The sequence below is a fragment of the Dipodomys spectabilis genome, unplaced genomic scaffold (assembly GCF_019054845.1).
Source record: "Dipodomys spectabilis isolate Male_0828 unplaced genomic scaffold, ASM1905484v1 ptg000034l, whole genome shotgun sequence".
In the NCBI taxonomy this organism is placed as follows: domain Eukaryota; kingdom Metazoa; phylum Chordata; class Mammalia; order Rodentia; family Heteromyidae; genus Dipodomys; species Dipodomys spectabilis.
The window spans coordinates 4,643,487-4,661,502 of NW_024870711.1; the positions used below are offsets into that span (position 1 = coordinate 4,643,487).

General features: G+C 46.4%; 2 protein-coding genes across 3 annotated transcripts; both read left to right on the top strand.

Annotated features, from left to right (window-relative positions):
• The first annotated feature begins 397 nt into the window (after positions 1-397).
• On the top strand, positions 398-5,291 carry Gstk1 (glutathione S-transferase kappa 1). The gene is made up of 8 exons (XM_042677275.1): positions 398-553; positions 1,010-1,091; positions 1,239-1,367; positions 1,709-1,809; positions 1,949-1,984; positions 4,095-4,211; positions 4,594-4,687; positions 4,992-5,291. Exons 1-8 carry the CDS (start codon positions 482-484, stop codon positions 5,039-5,041), a joined length of 681 nt encoding a protein of 226 aa, XP_042533209.1. The 5' UTR covers positions 398-481; the 3' UTR covers positions 5,042-5,291.
• Positions 5,292-15,795: 10,504 nt separating this feature from the next.
• Tmem139 (transmembrane protein 139) lies at positions 15,796-17,786 on the top strand. Of its 2 annotated transcripts, XM_042677189.1 has the most exons (4): positions 15,796-15,810; positions 16,171-16,240; positions 16,724-16,995; positions 17,213-17,785. In XM_042677189.1, exons 3-4 carry the CDS (start codon positions 16,742-16,744, stop codon positions 17,616-17,618), a joined length of 660 nt encoding a protein of 219 aa, XP_042533123.1. In that variant the 5' UTR covers positions 15,796-15,810; positions 16,171-16,240; positions 16,724-16,741; the 3' UTR covers positions 17,619-17,785. The 2 variants fall into 2 exon arrangements, with proteins under 2 accessions (XP_042533123.1, XP_042533124.1); XM_042677190.1 differs by lacking the exons at positions 15,796-15,810; positions 16,724-16,995 and having other exon boundaries at positions 16,068-16,240; positions 17,213-17,786.
• Positions 17,787-18,016: the final 230 nt, after the last annotated feature.

The following is an 18,016-nucleotide window of genomic DNA, read 5'->3' on the forward strand; positions in this document are numbered from 1 at the left end:
CTGCGCACTGGCGCGGAAGGGGGGGAAGACTACCTGTAAGTGCGACCGAACGGAGATGGGGCGGGGACTGCGCTACCAGCGCGCTGGGGGCGGTGCCAGGGGCGGGGGGTGGAGCCTGCTGCCGGGGGCGACGTGTGCGAGCCGGGGGGCGGTGTCTCGCGCAGGGGGCGGTGCCAGGGGCGGGGGGAGGGAGCCTGCTGCCGGGGGCGCTGTGTACGCGCCGTGGGGGCGGTGCCAGCGCGCCGGGGGGAGCGGTGCCAGGGATGGGGGCGGAGCCTGCTGCAGGGGGCGGTGCCAGCGCGCCGGGGGGGGCGGTGTCTCGCTCGGGGGGCGGTGCCAGCGCGCCAGGGGGCGGGGCATGCCGCCGGGGGCGGTGCCCGTCGCCGGGGGCGGTGTCTGCGCGCCCGGGACGCAGGGACCTGGAGCAGTTAGTTGCTCTTCCGTGGCCTGACTTTCCCGTGTTTTCACCTGCCGCGGCAGCATGGGGCCCGGGCCGCGCACTCTGGAGTTCTTCTACGATGTGATGTCCCCCTACTCCTGGCTGGGCTTCGAGGTGACCTGGGGGAACAGGGGCAGACAGGCCGAGGCCTGGAGGGCAGAGGCACCGCGAGCGCGGGGCGCCCCCTGGGCAGAAGTCTGGAATTCTGGCGCAGCCCTGGGGGTTGGGGGGCCGTGGACAGGCAAAGTGCGCCCCGACTCAAGGTCACCTTGTGCCATTGCCGGTTCCAAGTCGAGCCCTCACCCCCCAAGACAGGGCAGCCTCGGGGTTCAGAAGAGAACAGGGGATGGATACACCAAGGAGCCGAGGGGGGATCCAGGGCTACCACCAGCCCTCTGACGTCAGTGTGGGGGTCGGGGTGCCAGGCAGGATGGAACCCGTCCAGTGGTGCAAAGGTTTGGGGATCCGGAGGAGCGAGTTTGTCGCCCTTTGCTCTGGACCCTGTCACTTTCTCCGAAGTCTTTCTGGAGTCTTCCACACACTGGCTCTCCTTTGCCTCCACGCGGACAGGTCCTGTGCAGATACCAAAAGCTCTGGAACATCAAGCTGAAGTTGCAGCCCACCCTCCTCGGGGGCGTCATGCGGAGCAGCGGTAGGAAGGGGGAGACCTCTGAGGAGCGGGTGAGAGGCTGCGAGGAAGGGGCTGGTAATGTGCCCTGTGGGGGATCCCCAGAGCGGGTCTGCCAAGCCCGAGACCCTCGAGTTGACTCTCACCAACTTGCCCAACTCTCCACACCAGGAAACCAGGCGCCGGGTCTGTTGCCCGCCAAGGCCCAGTACATGAAAGGTGACCTTAATCTCCTGAAAAGGCATTTCCAGGTGCCCTTGAATTTCCGCAATGATTTCTTCTCTGAGGTTGTTCCAAAAGGTAAAGAGGTGGGGTGCGGCTGGGGAATTGGGGCAGCAGTGATCAGAGCAGGTGACTAAAGGGGCAGGAAGCAGGGGCTTGCTCGGAAGACTAACTCAGGCTAAGCTAAGCGTTGGTATGGGGGAAAGGTTCTTGGTGACATAAGGAGAAGCCGAGCAGGGCAAGTCAGTTATGAACAGTTTTGTGAAAGGCCACAAGTGAGTGAGCCTGGGAAAGCCAGCACCTGGGGTGAGCTGGCCCTCCCTCCCTCCGTCTGATTACTTGCGAGAGAAGCCCTACACTCTAGTGTCTGTGTGCAAACCTCCCCCCCCCTTACCCTTCTCCCCACCTCCACCCCGCAGGAACCCTGGCAGCCATGCGATTCCTCACCGCAGTCAACATGGAGCAACCACAGATGCTGGAGAAGGTGTCCAGGGAGCTGTGGATGCGCATCTGGTCACGGGTGAGGGCTTGGCTCTTGGGAATCTGCCATTGGGAAGCTTGGATGGTGGCCTGACTTTGCCATGCCACTTTCCAGAGGGAGGGCCTGGCCATCCTGCCTCCTGACAGTGTTTTCCTGCTGAGTGTTCTCTTCTTCCCAGAATGAAGACATAGCTGCACCCCAGAGTATCCTAGAGGTAAGTACTGCAGCCCCACCCATGGCGGTCCTAGAGACTATGGCAACTGCTGGCCTTTGGAGATAAAGCAAAGACTCATTTTCATAGTGTGTGGGAAAGGTCAGAGAGAGAAAGAATGTCTGTTTTTGAGAGGGCAAATGAATGCAAAGCTGGCACAAAGAGGATTCTCAAAAGAATTTCCCACCAAGCTATGATCCTAGTTACTCAGGAGGCTAAGATCTGAGGTTGGAGGTTAGAAGCTAGTCTAGGCAGACAAATCTGAGAGACTCTTACCTACAACCAATCACCAAAAAAAAAAGGCCAGAAAAAAAGCTAGAAGTGTAAGTGTGTCTCAAGTGGTAGAGCCTTGAGCAAAAGTACTAAGCATGTCCCCTGAGTTCAAGTACCAGCACCAAAAGAATGAGGGGGGGAGGGGGATTTCTCAGAGGCTTAAAGTGTAGCTCAGTGTTAAGATTGCGAGCTTAGCATGCATGAGGAAGAGATGATCAACTTTGCAAAACCCCAGATGCAGGTAGAACCCAGCCTCCAAAGACTCCAACACAAACCTCACCAACAGATGCAAAGTGGAAAGCAGGAGACTAAAAAGACCTAGAAACGATAAGGGCCTGGTGCCAAAATTATACAGACAGAAATGGCAGCAAATTGAAAATGCTCAAAACACCGAAAGCCATGCAGAGGCAAGAGCTTCAGATAAAAAATGTTCAGTCAGGAAATTCAAAACAATACTTGTCTTCTAGTTTACAGGAGAGAGGTAAGGTATATTCATGTGTAATACATGAAATGGTAAACCATACCAAAGTTAAATGTGCAGAGAATGGTCAGTATATCTTCTGTGTCTTTATTTCATCAGAGAATAAGCATAATTTTATTTAACACTTTCCATGACACTTTTAACTATTTTTTGCATGCCAGTCCTAGGGCTTGAACTCAGAACCTGTACACTTTTTACTCAAAGCTGGTGCTCTATCACTTGTCTAGCTTTTTGGTGGTTGGAGATAAGAGTCTCACAACTGGGCACTATAATTATAGCTGCTCATGAGGCTGAGATCTGAGGATCACAGTTTGAAGCACGCCCGGCAAGAAAATCTGTGAAACTCTTTATGTCCAGTTAACTACCAAAAAAGCTGGAAGTGGAGCTGTGGTTCAAGTAGTAGAATACTTGAGAAAAATGCTTAAGGACAGTGCACAGACTCTGAATTCAAGCACCGGAACTGGTGTGCACGCTTTCAGCCTTCTGTGTAGCTAGGATTATAGGCATGAGCCTACCATGCTCATTTTTAACTTTTTGAAAGTTACATTTCCATATAACATCCCACATACTAGCCTTATTTTTGCTCACTTGTCCATTCCTTTATGCTGAACATTTCATCTGAGACTCAAATCTCTGATTTAACCTGCCATAGACAATCGTCCCTTAGCATAAACTTCATGACCTCCAAAAGAAGGACATCAAGTCTCAGTGCTCCACTTAACACTAGCCTTACCAGAAGTACCCAGTGCCAACCCCACCCCCTAGGGCTCTGATGTTCTCTAGAGAATGCCCAACCTGGGGTTGGCATTTTTTCAATTTGGGAGATTGTAATCTACAACCAAAGTTGAGAACCACTGATCCAAAACTTCAACAATCACCCTTAAATGGAAACCTTTATCATTCTCTTAAAACCAGGCAGGTGACTATAGTCATGATCCCCTCCCACAATCCAGAGGAGTTAGAACCCAGTCCTTGATTCCACACAGCAAGAGATATTTAGGAATTCTGAGAGGTAGAAAGGAAATCACTTGGACTTGGAATCTAGCATTGCTACTGACAAGCTCTGTACCTGTTGAGCAGGTGATGTGTTCATTTTATATCTTGTGAAAGGAGTAGGTGAGTCCAGCTAGTCTCTGTCCTCTGGAATTCAGTCACCTGTGTCTGTGACTCTATGCCCCTGCTCTTTCTACTAATCTCAAGACTCTGAGGCAGGGAGACAGTTTCTCTTGACAAGAATAGACTTAGGGGTGGCTGAAGGCCTTACCAGGAAAACTTGAGGACAGAGAAGGAAAAGACTAGAGCTTTTGCACGCAGTGTGGACACAGCGTGGACACAGCTGTGCTCTCTGCCATCTCTTAGGCTGCAGAGAAAGCAGGTTTGTCTGCAGAGCAAGCCCAAAACTTTCTGAAGAAGGCATCCACAGCAGAGGTGAAGAACAAGCTCAAGGAGACCACTGAGGCAGCCTGCAAATATGGGGTGAGAAACTGCTTCCAAGTCCCACCCTGAAGGTAGGGACTGTAAGTGTGGGGCCCTTCACTCGCTCCCCAAAGTCCCCTCCTCAGTATGAGTCCTCCTCAGTTCTTCCAAACAACCCACTTGCTTCTCCTCTACCTGAGCCCAAGAAGGGAAGGGAAGAGAGGGAGGTGGAGGGTGAGACAGGAGCCAAAGGCTCTGTGCTACCGAAGCAGAAGAGGAACCCGATCCCATGAAGGCTCTTGGCAAAGATCCCTTCGTTGGTTTTCCTTCTGTACCAGCACCCCCTCCCCCCCCACACACACGTGTTGCCTGGAACTCCCACCCCACCCCCAATACAAACCTGCTGCAGCACCTTCTCTCTACACTCAACTGTTCTCTGCAGGCCTTTGGGCTCCCTACCACTGTGGTCCATTTGGATGGTAAAACCCACATGTTATTTGGCTCTGACCGCATGGAGGTGCTAGCATACTTGCTGGGTAAGTTCAAGTTTCTATTCTGGGCCTTGATACCCACGCTTACTCCCGCTGACCAGAAGGAAGTGTTCCGAACAAGTGCTTAGCACTTCCAACAAGGAAGCAGTGCTGCTCAAGGCTGGACGTCAGGGTGGGGAGAAGGGGTGGGAGCAGGGGTGACTTCCTACTTCAAAGGAGAGAAGGAAAGCTTCTGGATCCTGAAGGCAAGCCTTGCTCATTCTAGAAAGCCTTGGGGCTCTGTGGGACCATCACACTGTTCACATAACCTGTGAACAGTGTGTGGACATCTCTAATTTTCTTTATCCAGGAGAGAAGTGGATGGGCCCTGCGCCTCTAACCCAGAGTGCCAGACTCTAAGACTGCAAAGTACTGGTATAAACCAGCAGGACACTGGCTTTGCCCCTCCCCCTCCCCCTCCCCCTTGGTGCACTGGGTTTTGGGTATCTCTTCTGTGGCCCCAGGGGCAGTCTCTTCTACCTACCCCTACCAATCGTCCACCATTAGCCATGGCTGCCTTTATTTCTGCCCCTTCCCAAGTGCCTTTTGGAGAATCCCACATTCTGCTTTCCCACAAAATAAAGCCCATGCCAATCAATAAGCAGAAGATGTCTGGGTCAAGGTCTGCCCTGATACTGTTGGTGTACACTTGTTCCCGTAGTCGTATCTGTCCTGCTCCAGGGGCTGGGGCAAGAACTCTTGCCAGACTCTCAGCCCTCTCAGTCCATGGTGGACGGATGTGTGTGAGGCACAGGAGACAGTCCCCATTTCTCTTACTTAGAAACCCAGGGATCTGTGTCAGAGACAGAATACTAAACCCCATGAACTTACCAGCCAAGCAGCTTGCCACCTGACCAGCCACAGTGATGATGGTACCAGGGCTGGGACCAGAAACCCAATAAGAGGGGGAGCCAGTGGAGGGGGCCAGAGTATGGCCCAACTTGTGCCCAAATATTTAAGCCAGGTCCAATTACAAAGACCAATAGAACCAGAACAAAGTTAGTACACAGAGACTTGGGAAAGGTCCTCACCCCTTCCTAGTTCTCGGTTCACTCACCAAGCAGATGCTGAGAACACCCCTGAGCCCCTGTCTCTGACCTTTTATAACCCAAGTGCCCTCCAAAGTACTTTAGCTTTCCCATCCCCCATGCCAGTTGTGAAGCACTATCCAAAGTTAGGGCTTCTGTCAGTGCCAGCGTACATTCATCAGAATCCCGAGTTCCTGAGTTTCCATTGCACATTCACTACTGTGGGAAGAGTTCATTCTGAAACTGAGATCATATTGGCACACCTGGCTGGAACCAAGTACAGAGCCTTCAGTAGTGCTGGAAGCCTTGAACAGCCGATGCCATCTTCTCTTTGCCCCAGAAGAACCAGAGCCCATCCCATCTGCTTTCTTCCTCTCACCCCTTTTTCATGATTCCTACATCACCCAGGATTTAAAACCTGTATTCTCTGTGCCACAAGTACATTTCCAGGTTAACTCCTCCCTTTTTCAAAGAAGTTAATAACATAAAATGATGGGGAAATGTCCAATCTTTACAAAGTTAAGAGCCAAGTTAAAACAAAGTAGAGGTCCTCGTAGATAGGAGCTGCTGGAGCACAGTGAGTGTAGGAAGTTTTATGAATAAAGATCATTGTCTCCACACTGCGGCTTTTGGTGGTTTTTTTTTTTTTAATTTCAAAAATTGTGATGAGGGCACCAATGGTTCACACATGTAATCCTAGCTACTCAGGAGGCTGTGATATTAGGCTCACAGCTCAAAACCAACCAAAGTAGTCAAATCTGAGAGCTTCTTATCTCCCACCAAAAAGCCAGATGTAGAAACGTGGCTCAGTGGTGGAGAAGCAGTCTCAAACAAAAATGCTGAGTGATAGCAAGAGGTCCTAAGTTCAAGTCCCAGTACTGGTACAAAAAAAAGTGTGACCCAGCCATAGTACCCACACAGCTGGGTACTATGGATGAATCACGCCCTGTAATAGCTACTGGAGAGGCTGAGAATAGCAGGATCGCAGTTCAAGGGCCCCTTTGTAACCCATAGCTAAGCAATCTGTCAATCTGTCATCCTAAACTACATAGGAGGTTGAGATTGGTTCCAAGCCAGCCAAGGTAGAAGTCTGAGAGATCCCATCTCAACAGAAGAAAGCTGGACACAGTGGTGTTCACCTGCCACCCTACTAACAACAAGAAACCATTCAAGCATATGCTGAACAGAAGAAAGACTCTATCTTAACCAGCTAAGATTGGAAGCATGACTTAGTGTTATCACATAAACTTAGCAAGTGTGAGGTTTTGAGTTCAAACCCCTGGTACTTTAAAAAATAATGAATTATTAAGCGACCTCCTAACTACTGCACATCATGATAACCATCGTTAGAGACATATTGTTTCTGTCCAAATACTTAAAGCAATGCATATTAAATGTTATCAACTCAAAAATGGTGGTAACATAGATATGTTAATCATTCTACAACATAAACATGTTGTTCCCCATAAACACAGTATTTGTCAAAGTCGGAAGAATAAAATTTAAAAAAATAAAACATTTCATATTGTTCAGGAGGGAGAAAGGGGTGTAATCAGATTATAATTCTATGAGCTTCTAGCTCACCCTAGGACTCCCATTCTACGCATGTGAGGCCAGCACAAGAGTTTGCAATCTATACATCCACATGGCCTCACATCTGGCTCACTGCTTCCTATCACTATGTTTAAATTAGAATTTGGGGAAGGGCTGGGAAGGTGGCTTAGCGGTAGAGTGCTTACCTAGCATTCATGAAACACTGGGTTCAATTCCTTAGTACCCCATACACAGAAAAAGCCAGAAGTAGTGCTATGGCTCAAGTATAGAGTGCTAGCCTTGAGCAAAAAGAAGCTCAGGGACAGCACCCAGGCCCTGAGTTCAAAACCCAGGACTGGCAAATAAATAAATAAATAAAAGAATTTGGAGAAATGGATTTTTGAGACACAGTCTCACTATATCCTAGATTGACCTCAAACTTGTGGTCCCCCTACCTCAGGCTCCGGAGGGAGGCCGCATTAAATGCATTAATTACATGCATTTAATGCATGCACCACACCTTGCTCTTCATGATGTTTATTTTAACTCATAGACCTGAATTTTCACTTTGCACTGGACCCCACATACTACAATGCAATAGCTGATGCTGTAAACACTTAATACATTCAGGGCAAATGCTTTTCAAAGAAATGAAGCAATGAAAAAAAGGTCAGTGAGAGAAGGAAAAAAAAGAAGACAAGCAAAGTCAACGGAGAGGCGGGGAAAGGCACAGAGTAGGAAAAACAAGTGGAGATTTCCAGAAACGATGCTGTTGCAAGGCAGGGAGGTTGAGGATGAAAGTGGGGTCTGGGTGGAAGACTGGCATTTGGGGTCATTAGTCATCATTTTTTCTTCTCAGAAGTCACAGCCCTTCATTCAGCTCTGGCACCAGCAGAAGCAGGAAAAGGTAGCCATTCAAACCCCAGGAGAGAGGCCAGCTGGACTCCTGCTTATTCATCCCCTGACCTTAACCCACCTAGGAAGTCCCTTTAATGGATGTGGGGAGAACAAAAACTCTTGGCTTCAGTAAGATCAACTCATCTTTTATTTTGTATTTATTTAGGTGAGTAGGCAATGAGACTGGGGCTTGAACTTAGGGTCTGGGCACTGTCCCTCAGCTTTTTCCATTCAAGGCTGTGCTCTATCATTTGAGCCACAGCTCCACTTCTGGCTTTGTTGCTGGATAATTGGACAGTTTCATGGACTTTCTTGCCTGGGCTGGCTTTGAACTTTGATTCTCAGACCTAAGCCTCCTGAATAGCTAGGATTATAGGCATAAGCCTGGGGCTCAGCTCTATTTAATTGTTTTTATATTAAATATTCTAAAAAAATAAAAGCACATTTATATGTCATATATTAGAATATATACATATTAGTTATAATTATTCATAAGTTATACATAATTAGTTATGTATTATAAATTAGTTATAATGTCCCTTAGAAATTAACTTTAAAAAAGAAATAGCCAGGGCTGGGAAGGTGGCTCAGTGGTAGAGCGCTTGCCTTACATGCATGAGGCCCTGGGTTCGATTCCTCAGCACCACATAAGCAAAAAGAAAAAAGCTGGAAGTGGTGCTGTGGCTCAAGTATTATAGTGCTAGCCTTGAGCTGAAGAGCTGAGGGACAGGGCCCAGGCCCAGAGTACAGGCCCCACGACTGGACCCAAAAAAAAGAAAAGAAAAGAAAAAAAGAAAAAGAAAAAAGAAATAACCAACCCTAAATAATTAACTATAAAAGAGAGTTGGAAATTATTTACATGTTGAAAGATTTCATGACTGCAGTTTCATGTGATACCATTACAACAGTGATTTATTTCCACTACCAAGAGTTTTCTTTGTGTATGCTACTATTTATTTCTTACATCTAAATTTGAAGTAAATCTCAAATACATAAGTCAACATTCTGAAAATGTTCCCATCTCTAGAGAAAAATTCTACTTCCTTTTTCAGCTCAGTCTCTTTTCAAAGGGGTGGCTGGTTCTAGAAACTGCCAGACTCAAAAAAAAAAAAAAAGACTTGTAAAGGGAGTGAAAAGATTTGTGCCAGAAAAAGGCAACTGAAAGAGAATGAAAGTATCAGAAGATGATCATGAGTCCTGAGTCAGTACCTATTCACTGCTAACCAATAAATGATAGGCAGGTATTTATTCAATCAATTCTGCAGGCTAATTACTGACACAACATTAAGGCCTATTCTCCTCCCTGGTGCATTCCTGACCCACCCTTCCCGGTGCTCAGTCCCTCCTCTGAACTGCTGTACCTTGCTCCCAACACTCGTCACTGTTTACCTTGTCTTTCCTCTCTGGACAGTAAGTTCCCTACAAGTATGATTCCTTTCTGACCCACCGTATGCACTCTAGAGCATCCACATAAGCAAGCGCAGAATGAAACAATTTCCTCCACCTACATCTGATGACACTTTCTGCAAGTGTGGGGATGCACGGGTCCTCCTGCAATGTCAGTGACACTCCTACAATGTGGAAGAGAGATCTGGCTTCTTTGGAGGATAATTTGGCCCTCCTTAAAAAACTTCACCTCATTTGTGTATGTGAATGACACAAATGGAAAGATTGTCATTGCAGAGCCAATAATGGTGCAGATCTGTAAAATCTAAGTGGGTATAAGTCAATTATTTTCTATATTTTTTTTTACAGTACTGGGGAACAAATACAGTGCTTTACACATCACTAAACTACAGTTTCAGGCCATTTTTTTCTATGCTTTTAATAATTAATAATAAATTAGCCTATATATGTTGGTAAGGACTAATCTTCAACATATATTGTTAGATGAAAAAAGCAATATAAAAGACAGTAATAAACCAAGAATGGGTACCTCATGACTGCAGTCTTAACTTCTGAGGAGCATGAGCTCTTAGAATCAAGATTTGAAGTCAGCCCTGGAAGGAAATTCCATGAGATTCTTATTTCCAATGAACCACCACACTGGAAGTGGAGCTATAGCTCACGTGATAGGGTGTTAGCTTTGAGGGAAAAAAAAACTAAGAGCCAGCACTCAGGCCCTGAGTTCAAGCCTCAGTACTGACACAAAAATAAAATTAAAAGGAGTAATTATGGTATACTTCCAATTGTATTCAAGGAAACTCTATGTATCACTTTTTGTTTTTCTTTTTCATGGTATTTCAATCCTTTTAAGTATTTAATTTATACTCTCATTATAGATTATGTTTACTTAACTATAATAACTATATTTTAATCATGTATATATATACTTATCTACACAACATTGATACTTTCTCAGATACTGTCATTAATCAGTATTTAATTCTTTCAAATTCTTTATCTCTCTATCACAAAATTCTGAAGGCACAAGCCAAATGTGATACCTCTCCTTGGTAGATATCCTTACAAGATTGGCATAGGGAGTGTGTACAGTGTAAACACACAGAGTGCCACACGGTGAAATTGGTTCCCCGTCACAGGATGTTGCCCCCTGCTGGTCTCATACAGATGTGCCCATTAAATCCAAGCCATAAATTTCTGCTGCAGTTCAACAGGCTACAGGAAGGAGCAGGGTAAGAAAGGGGTGATAAGCATAGACTTATTTTCACTGATTTACAGTTTAGAAACTGAAGCTCAGAAAGGTTATATAACTTACCCAAGGTCACACAACTAGGAAGTGGTGGAATTGACATTTGAAACTCAGTTCAACCATCACCAAAATACGCACGTGCCTAACCCCAATACCTCCCGTTTGCTAGTATTTAGGGACATGTGCACACAGGACTCTGGCCATCATCAGCAGGCATTTCCTACAAAAACAATGCTTTTGTTGTTGTTGTTTTGGTTACTTAGCAACCACACAAACATTCTCAAATTTCAGAATAGCTTTTGGCAGCTTTGTGCTAAATACCGGAGCTTGATTGGCTGCCTGAATCCTGTTCACTCCATTCTTTCCTAATGAGCACTGTACAATATGAAAACCAGAAGTGATGGTGATACCATGTATTATTTATCCTTCGATATCAAAGGATTTATGGAAGCAACAAGGTGGTTAATGAACAGAAAAATACAGTCAGATTAAAAGGTCAAGACTCTGAGTTTGTTTCTAAACTAAACAAATATGCAATGTAAATGATAAGCAGATTTACTCTGAATGCTTGTTACCAAGGAGCCAATGAGATCATGTATGTGAGCCTAATCATAGTTTCAACACAGAAATGGGTTATTATCTGTGACCCTCATGATCCCTTTAAGCTACCTGCTTTGGATTCTACAGCTCTTAAGTCTTAATTAATAATCTGATACAAACTCTGCAATTTTCATTTTCCCATCTTTCCTGAAGTATCAATAGCCTTACTTTATTTCTGATAGTCTCCATTATTGTCCTCAACATCTGAAGATCAGCCTTCTGTTAAGATGCCAAACAATGAGGAAAATCACAATTAACCAATTCTTCAGGGAAGATCAGAGCAATGATGACACTGTATCATAACCATTTTTCTAAGTTGTCATTAGAAAGAGCAGCCAAAATGACTGGAGGGAGAATGACACAGTAAGAGCCAGGGATCTGGCAGGCTGGGACTGTGGGTTAAAACCCTAACTTCATCCCTGCCACCTAGGTTCTACTATGACCTGAGAGTGTGACAATCCATCTTGGCATAGTCAAAGGTGACAACTTGTCCTGAGCTGGCTACCCAGAACCAAGAACAGCCTGGACCACCAAACCTCCAAGCCTCCTATGGGCAGCCCTGACCTTTATTAGTTGTTCTGTAACTTGGTTGGCAAACCTCCACAACTCAGACCTCCAAAAGCTCCAAAGCTCCAAAGGGGAAGGCTTTCCTTTTCCTTCCTTCCTCCTTCTCTGCAGGCCTCTCCACTCTCCACAGGCCTCTCCACAGGCCTGCCCTGCTCTACTCCAGTGGAGGCCTCTCCACAGGCCTCTCTAGAAGCCTCAGGCCTCTCCACAGACCTGTTCTGATCTGCTTCGGTAGGCACCTCTTGCTGTCTTTCTCTCCGCCCCCCCTATACCTCCCTGCTTGTAATACACAGCCTATATACATAGGCTGTGCCCCCTCCCCCACTCCAATGGGTCTAACAGTCTCAACCACCACTCAGCCCCTCCCCTAAACTGCCCACTCTTCAACCACTTCTTGACAGCTCTTGAAAGCCCACCCCATGGGGTGATGACCTCAGCCTCTTGATGCCCAGCCCCCTCCAGTGGGCCAGGCCCTTGGGGCCCCACTGGTTATTGCAGTTCCCGAAGTTTCTGACCCCATTTGTAAAATGTGCATAATCATACAGACTATCTCCTATGATATCATGCACATGTTAATTTCTTAATTTGCATATGTAACACAGTGAACAATGTACACCAAACATACTACCATTTAAAGTAGACCCTGATTCAGAAACACACACACACACACACAAATCACAGAATAGAAGTAAGCACACTGTGCAGGGGGCATCCACGTCTCACCTATAGCCTGGCAGTCCTCTCCTCTTCTCCTATAACACAGTGAGGTGGGAACAGCAGGCACAGGGGAGCTAGTGAGTCTCCAGAGATGTAGAAAGTAAAACGACAGAGTTATACATTCATATTTGGCTATGGATACCAATTTGAAGAATTTTAAAAAGGTAAACCTTTTGAGAAATGTTCAGTCATTTGTATTTAAGGCAATAGAGGCTTACATATCAATATTTATCAAAAATGGCATACTGTACAATTTATCCTCCTTTCAAAATTCATAATTTGACCCCCAAAAGAAGGAAAAACTACATATAAGAAGCCCTCTCTCTCTCTCTCTCTCTCTATATATATATATATATATATATATATATTTTTTTTTTTTTTTTTTTTGTCAGTCATGGGGCTTGAACTCTGGGCCTGGGCACTGTCCCTCAGCTCTTCAGCTCAAGGCTAGTGCTCTACCACTTGAGCTACAGCACCATTTCCAGTTTTCTGGTGGTTTATTGGAGATAAGAGTTTCACAGACTTTCCTGCCCGTGATGGCTTTGAACTGCGATCCTCAGGGATCTCATCCTCCTAGGATTACAGGCGTGAGCCACCGGCACCCAGCCTTCTGCATTTTTTTTGAATAGCTTTAATGAGATATAATTCACCCTTTGGAAGTGTGCAATTCAGTGAGGTTCTTTTTAGTTTGTTCATAGAGTTTTGAAAGCCTCACCAACATCGAATTCTAAACCTTTTTTTTTTTTTTGGTCACTCCACAAAGAATTCCATTAGCAATTAACTACTCCTTCCTCCCTCCACCTGCTGGTCCTAGCAACCTCTAACCTATTTTCTGTCTCTTCTGTCATCACTTTTAATGATCATAAAAATTAAATAGAATATTTTAAATTATAGCTTGTTTTGCTTTGTTTGTTAGAAATTACTTTAAAAGTGGGAGCACATAGATAAGCACAGAACAAGTACTTAGCATATGCAAAACTGTAACACACAATAGGAAAAAGAAAGAAAAGTTACTATAATAAAGACTGTATCAACAGGAAAATATATACTATCTAACATTTAAAACTTTTTTTTTTTTTTGGTTGGTCGTGGGGCCTGAACTCTGGGCCTGGGCGCTGTCCCTCAGCTCTTCAGCTCAAGGCTAGTGCTCTACCACTTGAACCACAGCGCCACTTCCGGCTTTTTCTGCTTATGTGGTGCCAAGGAATCAAACCCAGGGTCTCATGCATGTAAGGCAAGCACTCTTCCACTGAGCCACCTTCCTAGCCCCCATTTAAAACTTTTTAAAGATACAAAATGATGAAGATCCTTGACTAAAGTCTGGTTTGTATGTACATAGGCCCGAAAGAAGCTATAAAACTTTTAAATGACCATGTTAACTATAAATAATTTTCTGTAACTTTTAAATATATTGTAACATTTAATTTTTAAAGAAATGCTATTTTTTAATCCATTTAAAATTCTTGGAACAAAGAATACATTAACTGTGCAGCCATAAAATCCTGCCTCTGATTTGGATCTAGTTCTTATTACCATCAACAAATCTACTGTACTCTCCTCTGTCAACCAAGACCTTAAAGCTACAAAGGTCCCAGCTCTCCAATCCTGCATAACTAATCCTCATACTGTAGAAACTCAGGTCCATACCCTTTGGTCTCTTGTCTCTCACCTCCACTCCTCTCTCACTCCTTAACAAAACTCACTAACTTATGATACAAACCAGTGAACCTTTGCCAATTTCCTTCTGCTCATATATTAAAGGTCAAAACTCCTGATTCCAGCTATACTTTCCTAATAGTAAATGAACAAATATGAGCTGGATGCTGTGGTACAGGTCTATAATCACAACACACTCAGGAAGATGTAGCAGGAGGACCATGAATCTGAAACCATTATGGGCTACATAAGTTTGAAGTCATTCTTAGCTATCTAGCTTGCTCTATATCCAAATGATGATGATGATGAAGAAGATGAAGATTTTATTTGATGTGAAGAAAATAACCAGCCCTCTTCCCATCCCCCACCCCCATTTCTACTTTGTATAACATACACTTCATGTAGACACTATGGCCTTATGTGTCTCTTCCTTATCTCCAAAGCAATCTGGGACTGAAGAACATAATGAAATTTCACCACCACCCCACACATGCTGCTACAACAACCCTGCCTAGCCCCCTCACAACTGTCCCTAAGGTTCCCAGGTTATATTTGTGCCTCTTTGTCTACAGTTCCCATTGGTGTGTCACTGTTGATACTCTGAAGGAACAGAGCCAAGTTTGGCTCAAGAACACCACCCCTCTCCATCTCCCCACAACTCCCTTAACAGAGTGTTGCCTGGCCCACAACTACAGTGGCTCCTGGATCGGCAGGCATGGTGACCCATCTGACTTCTAGTGAGAGAATCTGTTCTACTGGGCAGTGCCCACCCGTGTCAAGAGCCATGTTCATTTCAGAGATGACTGGCATTTGTCACTTCCCTAGAGAAACTCTAAGTGGAAGAAAAGTAAGTAGACAGTAAAGTAGAAAGCACTGGAAAAGGCAGGAACAGAGGAAGGAAGGATTGCTGTGGTTGCACAATAGACACCAACTCTGAAGCAGTTATGGCTTGGTGGGGAGGTAGATTTTGAAGAATCTAGTTAACCCAACCAAGAAGCACACACACTCACAAAAAACAACAAGGAATCCGTGGAGCAGCAGCAGACACAGGGCACATTATGGCCACAGCATAGTTCATCGTGTGCAAAACACAGCAGCAGAGTGTGATCGACAGAGATTCAGTAAGCTTCACCTCTGCTCCCAGTCACCTGGTTGATACAGGCAGGAAATAAAGTATTCAGGCAGATGGCTGTGATTACAAGGTACACTGAGACGGGAGCGTGAAAGGTTACTTCTCACTTGGGTCCTAAGTACAAAGATCATGGAAGTTGAGGGAAGCCTCCTTATGAGGTTGGGTGGAGTAGAAATCAAGGTGCAGTAGCAGATCCAGCCTTGAAGAGAAAGGGGGAGGGAGGAAGAAGACTGGACAGGAAGAAGGGATTGGGGCAGAAGAGAGGGTGGGACCAGTGGGCTCCGCCTCCTCCTCCTGCTCTCCTGCTGGCTGACCTGGTTTCTGCTGGACACCGGGGTGGAGAAAGGTGAGCATTAACTGCTGGGGCCATGGTCAGAGGCTGGAGACATCCCAGCAGTGGGGCCGCTTAGTACTCAGGGCTCAGGGAACTACTGAAAGGCTGGTTGGGGATTGGGGCTGCCTAAGAGTTGCTCTGTTTGGGAGAAAAGACAAGGCCTCTCCTGCCTGCATTCTCCTTCCCAGACCTTGGGCTGATTCCTGGCAGTAAACTTGAAATCTGAGGCTAGTGAATTGGGCAGATGGGTGCTGGGGTGTGTCTGTAAGATGGGGGGTGGGGGGTGTAGAAGAGATGGGAAAGTCGTGAGGGCCAGAACACCAGGCCTGAATTTTTCTTACTGAATTTTTCCATGGCTTTGTTGCATCGAAGTACACTTTCTCCTTCCAACCAAAGCACTGTCTGACTGGATGGTGGGGGAGATCAGAAGACTGGGGCAAGGGTAAGTGATACACCCTCTCTGCTTCTCTCTCCAAAAAGATCAGTCAGAGGGCCTCTAGACTGGGGAGGCCGAGGGTAGAAGTCCTTCTAGAGAAGTAATAGAGAAAAGGGCAGGGCCTGCCCTATTACCTGGATTCCAAAGATGCTATATGTATATCCTGAGGCCGCAGGTAGGGTGGTTGTCACTGGATCCTGCATAGTATAGAAAGAAGCTGGAAGGGAGGCCATAAGGAGCCATAAGGAGGCAGGCAGACAGACCATCATATGGTAAACCACGCAAGGGCTGGGAATCAGAACCTCTGGCCTGGTTCTCATGCTTTTCCAAATAACCTATACAGAATTATGGAACTGAAGGAGACGCTTGTTGGATTTGAAATTAAAGATCGTGCAGCCGAAACAGAGGAGTCTGCTATGCTGGTCTTGGTGTCTGACCCAACCATGAGGCCAAGGGCTGGTTTACACACAACTGTGTGTCTTTTTGCAGGTGCCCTGGGAAGGGGCCATGGTGCCAAGCCAGTTGTGGGGGAGACTGAAGAAACCATTTCTCTTCCTGAGCAGTGCCTCCCTCCTCCTGGGGCTGGTTTTGCTGGGTTCATGGCCAAAAGTCGCCCCTGCTGCATATTTCTTTCTCAGCCTGGCTGGCTGCTGCTTCTTTGCCTGTCTTCTCGCCTGTTGCCTGGAATGGGGGTTCCGGTCAATGCAAAGATCAGTACAGTCTATGCAGACAGAGAGCCCGGGGTCTTCAGGCAACGCACGGTGAGTTTAAGGGGCCAAAAGGATGTCAGGAACGTACTTTGAGCCCTGGCTCCCTCTATCTTTTTAGTTTGAGGCACAGACAACTTTCCTCTGTCACTGGTATCAGTGACAACAGGGGTCAGGGATCAGCAGAGTGGTCTTCTGTGACTAGCAAACAGGAAAAGAAAAAGGGGCTTCTTTCAGCCAGCCACTAGCAACCTTATTTCTCCTCCCTCAGGGACAACGCAGCTTTTGAGGTACCAACCTATGAAGAGGCAGTGGTGGTGTTGGAATCACAGGACCAGCCCCAACCGTTGGATCAACCACCTCCTTACAGCAGTGTTGTAATCATCCCAGGAGTTGATGGAGGACAGCCTAACCAACCAGACAGGTCTACGACAGGCCGACTGGAAAGGCGAGTGGGTTCAGAGGGAACTATGACGCCTGCCAGAAGCCCTGGGAATGCTCTTATCAGCCTCCGACTGCGAGGACCACGAGTTGTGTCCACCGCTCCTGACCTGCAAAGCTTGAGGGTGACCCCCACCTCGGAACCTCATACTCCACCCCCTGCCTATGATGTCTGCTTTGCTCACCCGGATGATGATGATAATGTTTTCTATGAAGACAACTGGACAATCCCCTAGGTGAATCTACGGACATAACTATTTTTCCCAGCCCAGACTCAATCTCATTTGCTCAGCATTTCCTAGTGCCTACTATGTCAGGAATAGTTTCTGTCTGGACATCACAAATGGGGTTTTGAAGCCTGAGCAAAGGCAAGCTACGGTTTATCCCTCGCCAGTGGAGATGTTGTTGGCACAATTTAAATCTTCTGGCAGCATCTGATGACCTACCACTCAATGTCCAGTATTTCTACTGTCAGAGGGAGGCTGAATGGTGAGACGATGCAGAGAAGCTAGAGGGCTGGAGCAGCCTAGGAGTGACAGACAGCGTGTTACATCTGTTCCAGAAGCTGGGTCTCTTTTAGCCTGACTGTCAAAGGGGTGGAAAACCTGCACAAGGACACGCTGCTGGTAAATCC